The 12,015-nt window shown below is 48.5% G+C and overlaps 1 protein-coding gene across 2 annotated transcripts in view; it reads right to left on the reverse strand.

Moving 5' to 3' along the window:
* The window catches only part of KLHL22 (kelch like family member 22), a 40,850-nt gene extending 30,312 nt beyond the window's left edge, over positions 1 to 10,538 (reverse strand). The window contains exons 1-2 of one of the 2 annotated variants that reach the window (XM_019435627.2): positions 10,451 to 10,538; positions 3,724 to 3,989 (exon numbers count right to left, since the gene is read on the reverse strand). In XM_019435627.2, coding sequence (XP_019291172.1) covers positions 3,724 to 3,950 — 227 coding nt within the window. In that variant the 5' untranslated portion in view covers positions 3,951 to 3,989; positions 10,451 to 10,538. The other variant, XM_053902296.1, reaches the window with a different exon arrangement.
* Between the last annotated feature and the right edge of the window lie 1,477 nt (positions 10,539 to 12,015).

The following is a 12,015-nucleotide window of genomic DNA, read 5'->3' on the forward strand; positions in this document are numbered from 1 at the left end:
CAGTATCTCATATCCAAACTCCTTAATATTTCCAAGTATATTGAGTGGGATAAAAATAAAATAAAATTAGGGAGGGAGCCAAACCATAAGAGACTCTTAAAAACTGAGAATAAACTGAGGGTTGATGGGGGGTGGGAGGGAAGGGAAAGGAAGTGATGGGCACTGAGGAGAGCACCTGTTGGGATGAGCACTGGGTGTTGTATGGAAACCAATTTGACAATAAATTTCATATATTAAAAAAAAAACAGACTGAGAATAAACTGAGGGTTGATGGGGGGTGGGAGCGAAGGGAAAGGGGGTGATGGGCACTGAGGAGAGCATCTGTTGGGATGAGCACTGGGTGTTGTATGGAAACCAATTTGACAATAAATTTCATATATTAAAAAAAAAAACTGAGAATAAACTGAGAGTTGATGGGGGGTGGGAGGGAAGGGAAAGGGGGTGATGGGCACTGAGGAGAGCACTGTTGGGATGAGCACTGGGTGTTGTATGGAAACCAATTTGACAACAAATTTCATATTAAAAAATAAAATAAAATAAAATAAAATAAAATAAGCCTCCTATGAGTTTAGGGCAGGTTTTGTGGTTCAGTAAATTTGTACCAAAATTAAAAAAAAAAAAAAAACAAAAAACCTCATAGAAAAAATGGCAATGTGGGAGAACCCACCTTTCCCTATCCCCCACAAAATCAACCACTAGACAGCTACCAACTAACAAAAATAGCTCTAAAGAGACCCCCTGAACACATTTATGACATTTTGGCAATGTGGTACAACAACAAAAAAACAAAACAATTTGTCAATTTCAGGACCAGTATTTGCAAAAATAAACAGTGTACGGATGAATAGGAACTTTTGAAAATAGTTACCATGGGGGGTGAGGGGGAGGTGGGGAGATGATATGGAAGGAAGGGCAGGGGTAAAGTGGTGCTTTCAACTTTTTTCCCACATATTCAAAAAGTATTTTAGCTGTGGGAATGGATGCTGATGTCTGTGGAGGGCTACAGACAAGGTCCCCTTTGAGCGATTAAGGACGACTTGCATTATAAAAAAGATTCTCTGACATGGAAACAAAGCCTCCCTGGGCTAGGGTCTGCTGCTTTGCAAGTAACATTAGGGACAGTGGTGCTCTGGAGCTCTGTACTGAGGTCTCACTGAACACGTCATGCTGTCATTCACAAACAAGCTGAAGTTTTCTTGTGTGTTGGCTAATCTCTCCAATTTTGATACCTGTGTTATATAACTCTCTTTTTTAAAAATTTGGAAACTTCTGGGACGCCTGGGTGGCTCAGACGGTTGAGCATCCAACTTCAGCTCAGGTCATGATCTCGCAGTTTGTGAGTTCGAGCCCCGTGTCGGGCTCTGTGCTGACAGCTCAGAACCTGGAGTCTGCTTTGGGTTCTGTGTCTCCCTCACTCTCTGCCCCTCCCTGTTCGCACTCTCTTTCTCTCAAAAATAAATAAACGTTAAAAAAATTAAAAAAAAAAAATAATAATTTGGAAACTTCCTTTCTCTTTATCTGCTATGAAAAAGCTTAAATGGCATTACAGTTTGTTCATAAAAGGGATAACTCCCCAGGATGTGTCTGGGCTTCATGCTTTCGTGGAAAACAGAACTTTCTGTTTCAGGCATGAAGTTCTATCAATACACACTTTGTAGAAAATCATCAGTTTTATTCAAATTTTCAAAATCACAGACATTGAGTTGACTGTCTTACAATTCACAGTATGAAAACAGGGAGGGATACATGACCCAGAGAGGCCACATACAGTACAGAACACTTGAGCCACCTGACACACAGCCCAGGAGTAGATAGGGCAAAGCAGGAGAGGGTTACAGGAGCCAAAAGATTAGTACAGTGGACAGTTCTTACCACAAACCAAAAAACCAAGACCCAAGATCACGGTTTAGTCAATCCCTAAACCCTGCAGAGTGCATACCAAAGGAGGCTTCCTGTAGGGGGCGCCTCTTAAGAAAACTGCCATCCAGCTCTTTAACCCCAAGAGGTCAGCAGCCGCCTGCAGGGAGGAGCTAGCCCTGAGAGGCAGGGGCTGGGAAAAGGTGCAAGACAAGAAGAGCAAGCTCCCCAGAGGAAGATGCACCTCAGCTGGGCCTGGAAGATATCACTGCAGGGCAGGAAAGGCAGAGAAGGGCAGCACTGCTGAGTAACAGCAAAAACAGGGGCAAGAGAGCCTGCCCATGTCTGCCCTAGGCCACCACTGGTCATGTTCTGTATAAACTCTTTCGGGAAAACAGGAGGCCGACACTTATACCATGAAAAAATATTTCACTCAATCTGGGGCGCCCAGCTAGATCAGTCAGAGGAGCATGTGACTCTTGATCTCAGGGTCATGAGTTCAAGCCTCACATTGGAATAGAGATTACTTAAAAAACAAACAAACAAAAAAACCCAAGAACTATAACCAATACTTGAAGACGAAACAATCAGAATCAGAACTGGAATGGGAATCAGGCAGCCATGGCTGGGGCTCACTCCTGAGCCTCCTCTCACAAGCATGCAATGAGGGCAGTGGCACCAATTCTTCCCAATGTGCCAATGGCTGGGATGGGGTCATGCAGGAAGCCATGAGAAACCCCAAGGGACAAAGAATCCAGGGAGGAAGGAAGAAGGTCAGAGACTTAGGCCCTCAAGATGAGAAGGTGTGGGCCAGAAGGTCGACGGCCAGGGAAGGGGCACAAAAGGCACAATTCCTCACACCACATGGCTATGTGGACACTACATATACAGGACTGACCACTCAGCCTTGGTCTTGGCACCCGCTCGGGTGGGCTTCTAACCAGCCTTACAAGAACACCACTGGGGGAGGGGGGCACTAAAAGACTAAGGTATAAAGTGCCACAATGTCTTAAAAAAGGCGTGTATGGGGGCGCCTGGGTGGCTCAGTCAGTTAAGCACCTGACTCTTGATTTCGGCTTAGGTCATGATCCCAGGGTCATTAGATGGGGCCCTGTTGTCAGGCTCTGCACTGTGTGTGGAGCCTGCTTAAGATTCTCTCCCTCTCCCTCTCTCCTTCTCCCTCTCTCCCTCTCTCCCCCCTCACCCACCCCTCCCTACTGGCATGCACACGAGTGTACTCTCTCAAACAAAAGGGGGAGGCATGTATGTGTGTGTGTCTGTGTGTGTGAAGAGAAAGGAAATATGACAAAATGTCAACAACTGGTATTAAGATGTTCATAATATTCTTTCAACTTTTCCACAGATCTGAAATTTTTCAAAATGAAATATTGGGGAAACCAGAGTAAAATAGAACAAAAATGTGTTTTATACCAAGATATAGAAAATTCATTTTATAAAACACAACAAAGTCTAGCATTGACTTTTTAAAAAAACAGGAAGAAAGGGGGGCGCTTGGCTGGTTCAGTCAGAAAAGCATGCGACTCTTGACCTTGGGGTTGTGAGTTCGAGCCCCTTGTTGGGTATAGAGATTACTTAAAAATAAATAAAAGAGAAATAGGAAAAAAGAGAAGGTGCCCCAAAAACAAGACAGCTGGAAGAAAAACAGATTCAAAAACCCCTCAGTCCCACTCACTGTTGGGGAGTCATCACAACAAGCAGTGGGAGAAGCTCGGGGAGAAGCAAGGGACTTGGCAGCTTCTGGCTGGTCCCTCCCACCAGATCACTGTGGGTGCCAACACAATACCTAGTGGAGCCAGGACTACCTGTTACCTTGCTCGTAAGAACAGAACACGTGACGTAACTCACCTGAAGTAATCGCAGGACGCAGCCAGCAGGATTCGATGGGCTTCAATGTGTCTTCCCTCCACCACCAGGACCACATCAAAGAGGATGCCACTGTCCCGGAGAGCCAGCAGCCCCCGGAGCAGAGCCTGGGAGTGCTGTGCACTCCGGTAAGTGTTGTTGACACAATGAGGGTGTGAGGGCTGCACAGGCAACTTGCACAGCTGAGTGAACTCCTGCTCCTCTGCCATCCTGACCACCACACCAGACCTCACCACTGCGGCTGTCAGCTGGCAAGACAGAGGGGACACAGAATAAGCCAGGGAGGTAACACCACACAATACGCAGACTGGCCAGCTCTTCTCCAAAGTGGCACCTGCTGCTCCTGGCACTTTTGTTCCTCCCACCAGCACACCTGTGCTTCCTCTGTGGGTTTTTTTTTTTCTTTTTAAACATTTATTCAGTTTTGAGAGATAGAGAGTGAGAGTGGGGGAGGGGAAGATACAGAGGGAGACACAGAATCCGAAGCAGGCTCCAGGCTCTGAGCTGTCAGCACAGAGCCCGACTCAAGCTGGGCTAGAACTCACCGACAGTTGAGATTGTGACCTGAGCCCAAGTCGGCCATTTAACTGAATGAGCCACACAGGTGCCCTGCCCCTGTGGTCTTAAACCCCTGAATTTCCTCTTCCCTCCCACTGCTCATCTGAACCTGGAGCCTCCTTCCTGATGACCTGCGTGTCCCTTCATCTCTAAGATTCTTCATTAAATTTTATCTCCTTTAGCATCTCTGGGAAACAAAAGGTTGTGGAAACAGACTGACCTTGGTTGGGGCCCTGGCCCTACCACAGATTCACTGCATGACCAACCTGAGTTCAGGATCCTCAAATGAAAAAAGGGAAATAAAATCACCCTTCCTGTTGGGAAAGTCTAAAACTGGTAAACAATGAATATAAAGCATCAGCACAGAACAGGTTCTCAAGAGCTCTTCCTCTCTGCCATTAAGAAAGAACAAACCTTGGGTGCCTGGTGGCTCAGTTGGTTAAGCGTTCAACTTTAGCTCAGGTCTTGATTTCAAAGTTCATAAGTTTGAGCTCCACATCAGGCTCTGTACTCACAGTGAGGAGCCTGCCTGGATCCTCTGTCTCCCTCTCTGTCTGCCCCTCCTGTGGGTATGCTCTCTCTCTTTCAAAAATAATAAACATTAAAAAAAAAGAGCCTGAGTATCACAGTCAGCTAAGCATCTGACTTCAGTTCAGATCATGATCTCAAGGTTCGTGAGTTTGGGCCTTGCTTCAGGCTCTCTGCTGCAGAGCCCGTTTAAGATCCTCCATCTCCTGGTCTCTCTGCCCCTCCCGCAGGTGTGCACCCTCTCTCTCTCTCAAAAATAAAGAAACATTTAAAATAAAATTAAACAAATGAATAGATAAATAAAAGAACAAAACTGGGGTGCCTGGCTGGCTCAGTCAGTAGAGCATGCAACTCTTTAATCTCGGGGTTGTGAGTTCAAGCCCCACATTGGGTACAGAGTTTACTTAAAAAAGAGAGAGAAAGAGAAAGAACAAAATTGGGTTTCATCATGTAGAATGGATGCATAAAAATGACAAGAGACCTGAGTGGTGACCAGGAGACCCAGAGAAGGGTCCAGGACTTGTCTTCTTTTACCAAGATTCTGAGTCAAGCACAGTAACTTCAACTAGACCTGCTGCATTCAAGATATCTGCATCATGTTTTTAATTCAAGGTTACTTTGTAATAATTGAGTCAGCATGTTCAAAACATGCACACAATATGAGTTGGAGCCTCAGAAACCCAGTCAGTAAAACAAACCTACCTCAAACACACTTGGGTCACTCACTCTGAGTTAGGGGATTACCCAGTCCTGCACTGCACTGTGGGACTGAGCTACGCACTCTCCAGGCCACAATACTGTCACACCCAGCCAGCAGGCAATAGCCCAAGGGGCACCTGCCTCACTGCCTGTGAACATCTGCCTCCTCCACCTACCACCATTCCGCTATCCCCTCCCCCAAATTAGTTTCTTCTCCAATTCCCTTGGACTGTATCTTTAGGAGAAAAAATTATAGGGGTGCCTGGCTGACTCAGTGGGCAGAGCATGCAACTTTTAATCTCAGGGTTTTCAGTTCAAGCTCCACATTGGGCATGGAGTCTACTTAAAATTAAAAAGAGAGAGACAGAGAGAATAAAAAAGAAAAATAGATTCTACTATAAAACTTGCCAAAAGGAAGAGGCCTCCCTCCTCACTACTAGAGCTCAAGAGCACCCCTTGCTACTGCCTCCCCCTTCCCCTCCCCCTCTTCCCCACTCCACCTGATTGCTTTGGACTCATTGTTGTTTCCCATCCAACATATTCAATTCCCCTCTGTGCTGGCCCCCTCAATGTACCTCCTGGATTTGGGACCTTCACCCATCCACTTCTTCCTTCCCACCCCAGACTGGCTCATACACAGACAGCCGAGGCCAAGGGATATCCCCCACTAACCACTTCTGACCTGATATGCTGCTGCATGGCAATGCCCTCTTTTCTGATCTCTTCCCTTCAGCCAACACACTCTGTCCCAGCCCTCCCCCTCTTTCCCAAGAATCTCCCCTATATTCCCAGATGCAATACTCCAGTTTCTCTTCAGATCATATAAATCTTTTGCCTTTTAGCAAATGCACCTCCAGCTCAATGCCTAATCCAGCCAGCAGCCCTCTCCATTGGTCTAGTTTTCTTATTCACACAGCCACCATTTCCATGTCAGAAACCTCATGGTTTCAATGTTCTCTGATCTCTTTTCCTTTTTATACCTTGTGTCCTATCAGACCCTCTAGTTCTGATTCATTCTCTCCCATCTCAGACGCCCATCCACTTAGTCCTCCATGGCCACCACTCTGGGTCAGAGACCACAGTAGTGACACTCCAACTGGTTTGCTTCCTCCTGTCCCATCCTCCTGAGTTCCCCTGCTGAGGCTGCAGGGAGTCCCCAAATGCCCAATGAGTATACCACCTGGCTTCTCAAGCACTAGCTCCCTACTGCCTTCTGCTTAGATCTCCCCGCTATCTGGCTCAAAATGTTCCTTCCCCTATACCGTCACTAGCCCTAGGACCAAAAGGGACATGAGTCATCCTCTGAACACCTTCAGACTCCCACCTAGGCCTGTTTCTTTATAACCCCATATTGGTCAAGGTCTAGCTCAATCACTTCTCCCTCTGTCACTGTATCAAGAACATGACAGGTATGCTCCATCAATGCAGCTGTTCTAGCTACTCACCAGCTAAGGCTTTACCTCACCCACATCGCAGAACCCCATGGCTGTCTAATCACAGTCCTGCTAATCACAGGACTCTGAGCACTTAGCTCATCTCCAAGCCTCAGCTTCCTCCTCACTACCATGACCATTAGGGAGTCAAGAGGGCCTCCGTCTCTAGTGGTGGCAATGGCGACTGACTACTCCAACAGACATCAGTCCCCAGTGAGTCCCCACACTCTGTGAGCACATCAGCACTTCTGCCCCTTTGGGAAGGGATCAATGGTAGCTACACTTACTACAAGTCCAGAATACAGTACAATGAGAAGACTGCCTCCTTGGGTAAGCCAAGCACATTCACCAAGCACAATTAAGGAACTAAGCTAGGTGCTGAGTGCAGTGTGAAGAAAAATGAACCGACTTCCTGCTCTGAAGGAGCAAAGCTTGGAGCACAACACATTCACAGCCTTGTTCATATGCTAGCAAGCACTGGCCACGACCAAAATGTCAATCCTCAGAGGAACGGATGCTGCACACAGTGAGCTGACAGAACACTAGATATCAGTTAAAATGAGCAAACTAGAACTCATGCTATAGTCATGACCATGGAGAAATCTCAAAGCCGCACAGAGGAACAAGCACACCACAGAATATAGTACAGGAAGTTTGAAAACACCCAACAAAATGCCGTTCAATTTTACTTATAGATAGGTGTTATGGTATAAGATAGTATAGACACGTTAAAGGAATTCAGGATCATGATTATCTCCAGCACGGAAAAAGGGAATGTTTTCTTTCTTTAAAACAAACAACAAACAAGTAAGACAAAACATCAGGATCTGATAGGGAGAGGCGGTGAGTAACTTTTCTGTCAGTATGAAATATTTAAAAATTACATTCTCTGGGGCGCCTGGGTGGCTCAGTCGGTTGGGCGTCCAACTTCGGCTCAGGTCATGATCTCACGGTTTGTGAGTTCGAGCCCCGCATCAGGCTCTGTGCTGACAGCTCAGAGCCTGGAGCCTGCTTTGGATTCTGTGTCTCCCTCTCTCTGCCCCTCCCCTGCTCACGGTCTGTCTCTGTCTCTCAATAATAAACAAATGGTAAAAAAATAATAATAATAAAAATAAAAATTACATTCCCAAACTTATTTTTAATATGTTCACATGATTCAAATTCAAAAGGCACAGAAAGGTATATTGTGAAACTTAAGTCTCCCTCCAAATTATGCCCCAACCAGATCCTCTCCCGGAAGAAAACTACTATTCTACCTTCCCTTCAGGGGGCATCTAGATTCGAAGGCAAATCTGTAAATCTACACCATTTCACCCTTTATTAACTTTTGCATATGAAAACTTAATATCCCTCCCACAGTCTATTGTATGGATAAAGCATATTTAACCAGTTCTTTTCAGAGAGACATCTGGGTTTCCTCCAATTGTTTGCTTTTGCAGTTACATACTGAAAATCCTTTAGATGTATGTGCCACACATGCAGCAGTGATCTGAGGAAAATGTTCTAGATACAGAACTGTTGGATCATATTAATTTTAATGTATATTTGTCATTGTAAGGCATATGGTCAAACTGCCCTCTATAGAGGTTATACTAACTTATTCTCCCACCAGCAAAGTATGAGAACCTGATTCCAACCACTGTCTTGCCCACCAACAGCATTTCTTTTCACTCTTTGTTGACTTAGATGAAAACATCATTTCAGGGGTGCCTGGAGTGGCTCTGTAGGTTAAGCACCCAACTTGGGCTCAGATGATCTAGCAGTTTGTGTGTTTGAGCCTCCAGTCAGGCTCTCTGCTGTCCTCTCTTCCCCTCTCTGCCCCTCCCCCACTTGTGTAAGCCCACAGGCGCTCTCACTCTCTCAAAAATAAACATTAAAAAAAGACAAAGAAAAACAGCATTCCATAATATAATTATACTTCAGTAATTGACAAAGCTTCAAAAAATAAAAAATTAGGTCAAATGCAACACTTCTTTTGGGATTCCTTTCCCATGTCATTCTTTATTTGAAATGTTCTTGGGCGCTCACTTGGTGTCACCTTCTTTTTCGATTCATTTTACAGAAGTTATTCTATCATGAAGCTCTTCCCTAGATTAAGTTCCCTCTGGCTCCAGAGCATTTCTGATTCTACTCATCACAAGCAAGGCCCCTCCATTTTGTGTTGTTCAAAGTTTTTGAGGTGAGTAGGAAGGAAGCTTTATGTCCCAAATTGAAAGATGTAAAATGCTTTTTTATGAACTCATGGATGAGAGTCAAAAGCATTTTCAAAGAATTTTCAACTCAATACCATTCAAAAAAAAATTTTTTTTAATGCTTATTTATTTTTGAGAGAGAGAGAGAGGGAGAGCGCGAGAGCGCCGGCCCACCAGCATGCGCCCGCACACACGAGCAGGAAAGGGGCAGGGAGAGTAGGAGACACAATTGGAAGGAAACAGGGTCCAGGCTCCAAGCTGTCAGCACAGAGCCCGACGTTGGGCTCGAACTCACAGAACTGTGAGATCATGACCTAAGCCCAAGTCGGATACTCAACCGACTGAGCCACCCAGGTGCCCCAACTCAACACCATTCATTGTGCAGGCACCCCTCAGGTCTCTGTAGAGCCCCAAAACAGCGTCTGCACTCAATGAACCCCAATCCTTAGCTGCATGAAGCAAGGTCTGCAATACAGGGAAAACGACAGTCGGGAAGAGGAGACGAGGGAGTGGGTAATAATTTCCAGAGTGTGGAGCTATCACAGAGGTGCCAACTGAGGTGCTCTCTGGCATAAGTCTTCCAGAAAGCTGAGTTGGGGCATCTTGGCGCGCCAAACCTACGGCCCAGGCCCGGCCCCACGGACGCCTAGCGCGAAAGGGACCCTGGGCATCAGGCGATGGCAACTCTGCGACTCCAGCCCACCCAGGCTTGGAAATAATTAGAACCCGCAGCCGACGCTTCGGGGCCTGAGATTTTGCAATGACAGCGCGATCTCCGGCTTTTCTTGGGAAACCTCGCCAGCCAGGGAGGTTGGACTCCCTCAGCTGCAACCCGCGGGCCCCCGACCCTGGGCCTGGGTGTGCCGCTGAGGAAACTGAGGCAGGCAGGCCGAGGTCCAAGGTCACACCAGGTGGCAGCAGCCCAGCCCCGCCCCGCCCGCCTGTTGCAGAACCCGCCCGCGCGCAGCGCGGAGGGTCGCGGCTAGGAAGGCCCGCCGCAGGTGACAGGCCTTCCCGAGAGCTAGAAGGCCGGCGGGTCCCCGCCTACAAGCGGAGGCCGAGTACTTCTGCGAGCGCCAGCTCCCCACCCCGGGCCGCGCCCGGGGGTCCAGCCCGCCGCGCCCCCCGCCACGTCAGGCCGAGGGCTAGCCTCAGGCCGCCACTCCCGCGCCTCCGGCCCGCGCCTGCCCCTGTGTTCCCGCGCCTCCCGAGCTGCTCACCCAGGCCCAGCGGCCGCCCGCCGCCTACCACCCGCGCTCTCTGCCGCTTGGCCCGCCCTACCCGCGCTTCGCAGCTCACCTGGTGCCGCCGCAAGCCGAGGCCGCACTCGCGGGAGGCGGGGGCGGGGCGGGCGGGCGGCCGCAGGGCGGGGCCTCAGCGAGTCACATGGCCGCGCTGCGCAGGCGCCGACAGGGTGCGCACGGAGACCAGGGGGCGCCTCACTAGGGGGCTGGGGGAAGGGCGCCCGGCCGGGGCAGGAGGAGGGGCGCCGCCCCAAGCAGCTCTTGTGCGGTTGCGGCTCCGGTCTTGGCTCAGTGGAGAAGGGCTACAGCCGCCCGGGTGAACGTGCGTCTCTGCATCTGGCTTAACTCTTCACACCTAGTGGGGCTGAACAAATGAATAAGTGAATAAATAGAGCAATGCCTTTTGGGGAGGATCGCGCCCGTAAATCTATTTCCTCCTTTCTTCTCTCGTTTCATCTCTCTTTCGCTCTCACTTATTCATCCCTCACTCATTCATTCCTTCGATCCCTTCCCTCCTTTATTCCTTTTCTCCTCATTATCTCTCTCACTCATTCTCATTCAGTCCATCTCTCACTCATTGCTTCCTTCCCTCCTGGTCCCTTTAGGCCACAGTGCCCCTGTTGATCGCCTGCCCTCTGCTGGATCTTGGAGAGAAAAGATGAACACGGTCAGAGTGAACAGGTATTTTCCTGTTTACTAAGATTCTGGAGTAAGTCCAATTCCCATTCCAAAGACCCCAGCAGTCTGCCAGGAGGCTCTTGGCGTTCATTTTTCCACACCTCACCTACAAGAGGATCTTGTCCTCCGAAGCTCGTTTGTAATTGCCCTGTCCAGAGGTTCCAGCCAGCAGAGCCTCCTGATAGATAAAGTTGGGGGTGTTCCACACCGCTGTTGATGAGAGGTGTTATGGAGAGTGGTGGAGCTGTGGTGGAAGGATGTGGCTAGGGATGCCTCCTGGTTAAAAAGAAAGGTGTAGAGGAATGTAGAAGAAGAAGAGAGGCACTGTCCTGGCTGAGCCCACACAGCTGCCCAAGAGTCTAGACAAGGGTCAGGAGAGTAGGACCAGACTCCAGGACCGGAGGTTCCCAATAGGAGTGGACTTCTGGGAAGGCTTTCTGGAGGAGGTGACCCCCTAGCTACACAACAAATTAGAATTTGGGGGGAGTGGGAAAAGCATTCCAGAATGAGGAGTGTCAGCAGAGGCACGAAGATGAGATTCAGAGGAATGAATGGTCCAGAGGCCACCAGGAGTTTCTTACCTGAAGGTAAGACGAAAGCAGACACTACCTCTGGAGGTGCAGGTGGATGTGACTGGGAGGGCATCCTTCAGCCAGGGATGGCAGATGCCAAGGTGGGTTGCAGACTCTGGACTAGAGGATGGGAGGAGGCCAAGTGTAAGGGCAGCAGTGAAGCTATAGCCTCAGATGGGCAGGGAGTGCAGACAGGTTGGCGCTGGCTGGAAACCCTGGAAGGACACAAGTTCTCCACTGCACATGAATGATGTGGGAGGAAGAGTGAGCCCAAGAGATGGTGCAGAACAATGAGGCTACCCACATCACAAGGACATTGGAGCAAGAGCAGGTTTGGGGGAAGACTAGGCTCACTTTGGCCCCAGGCAGG

Source organism: Panthera pardus, unplaced genomic scaffold (assembly GCF_024362965.1).
Source record: "Panthera pardus isolate Hobbes unplaced genomic scaffold, ASM2436296v1 HiC_scaffold_15, whole genome shotgun sequence".
In the NCBI taxonomy this organism is placed as follows: domain Eukaryota; kingdom Metazoa; phylum Chordata; class Mammalia; order Carnivora; family Felidae; genus Panthera; species Panthera pardus.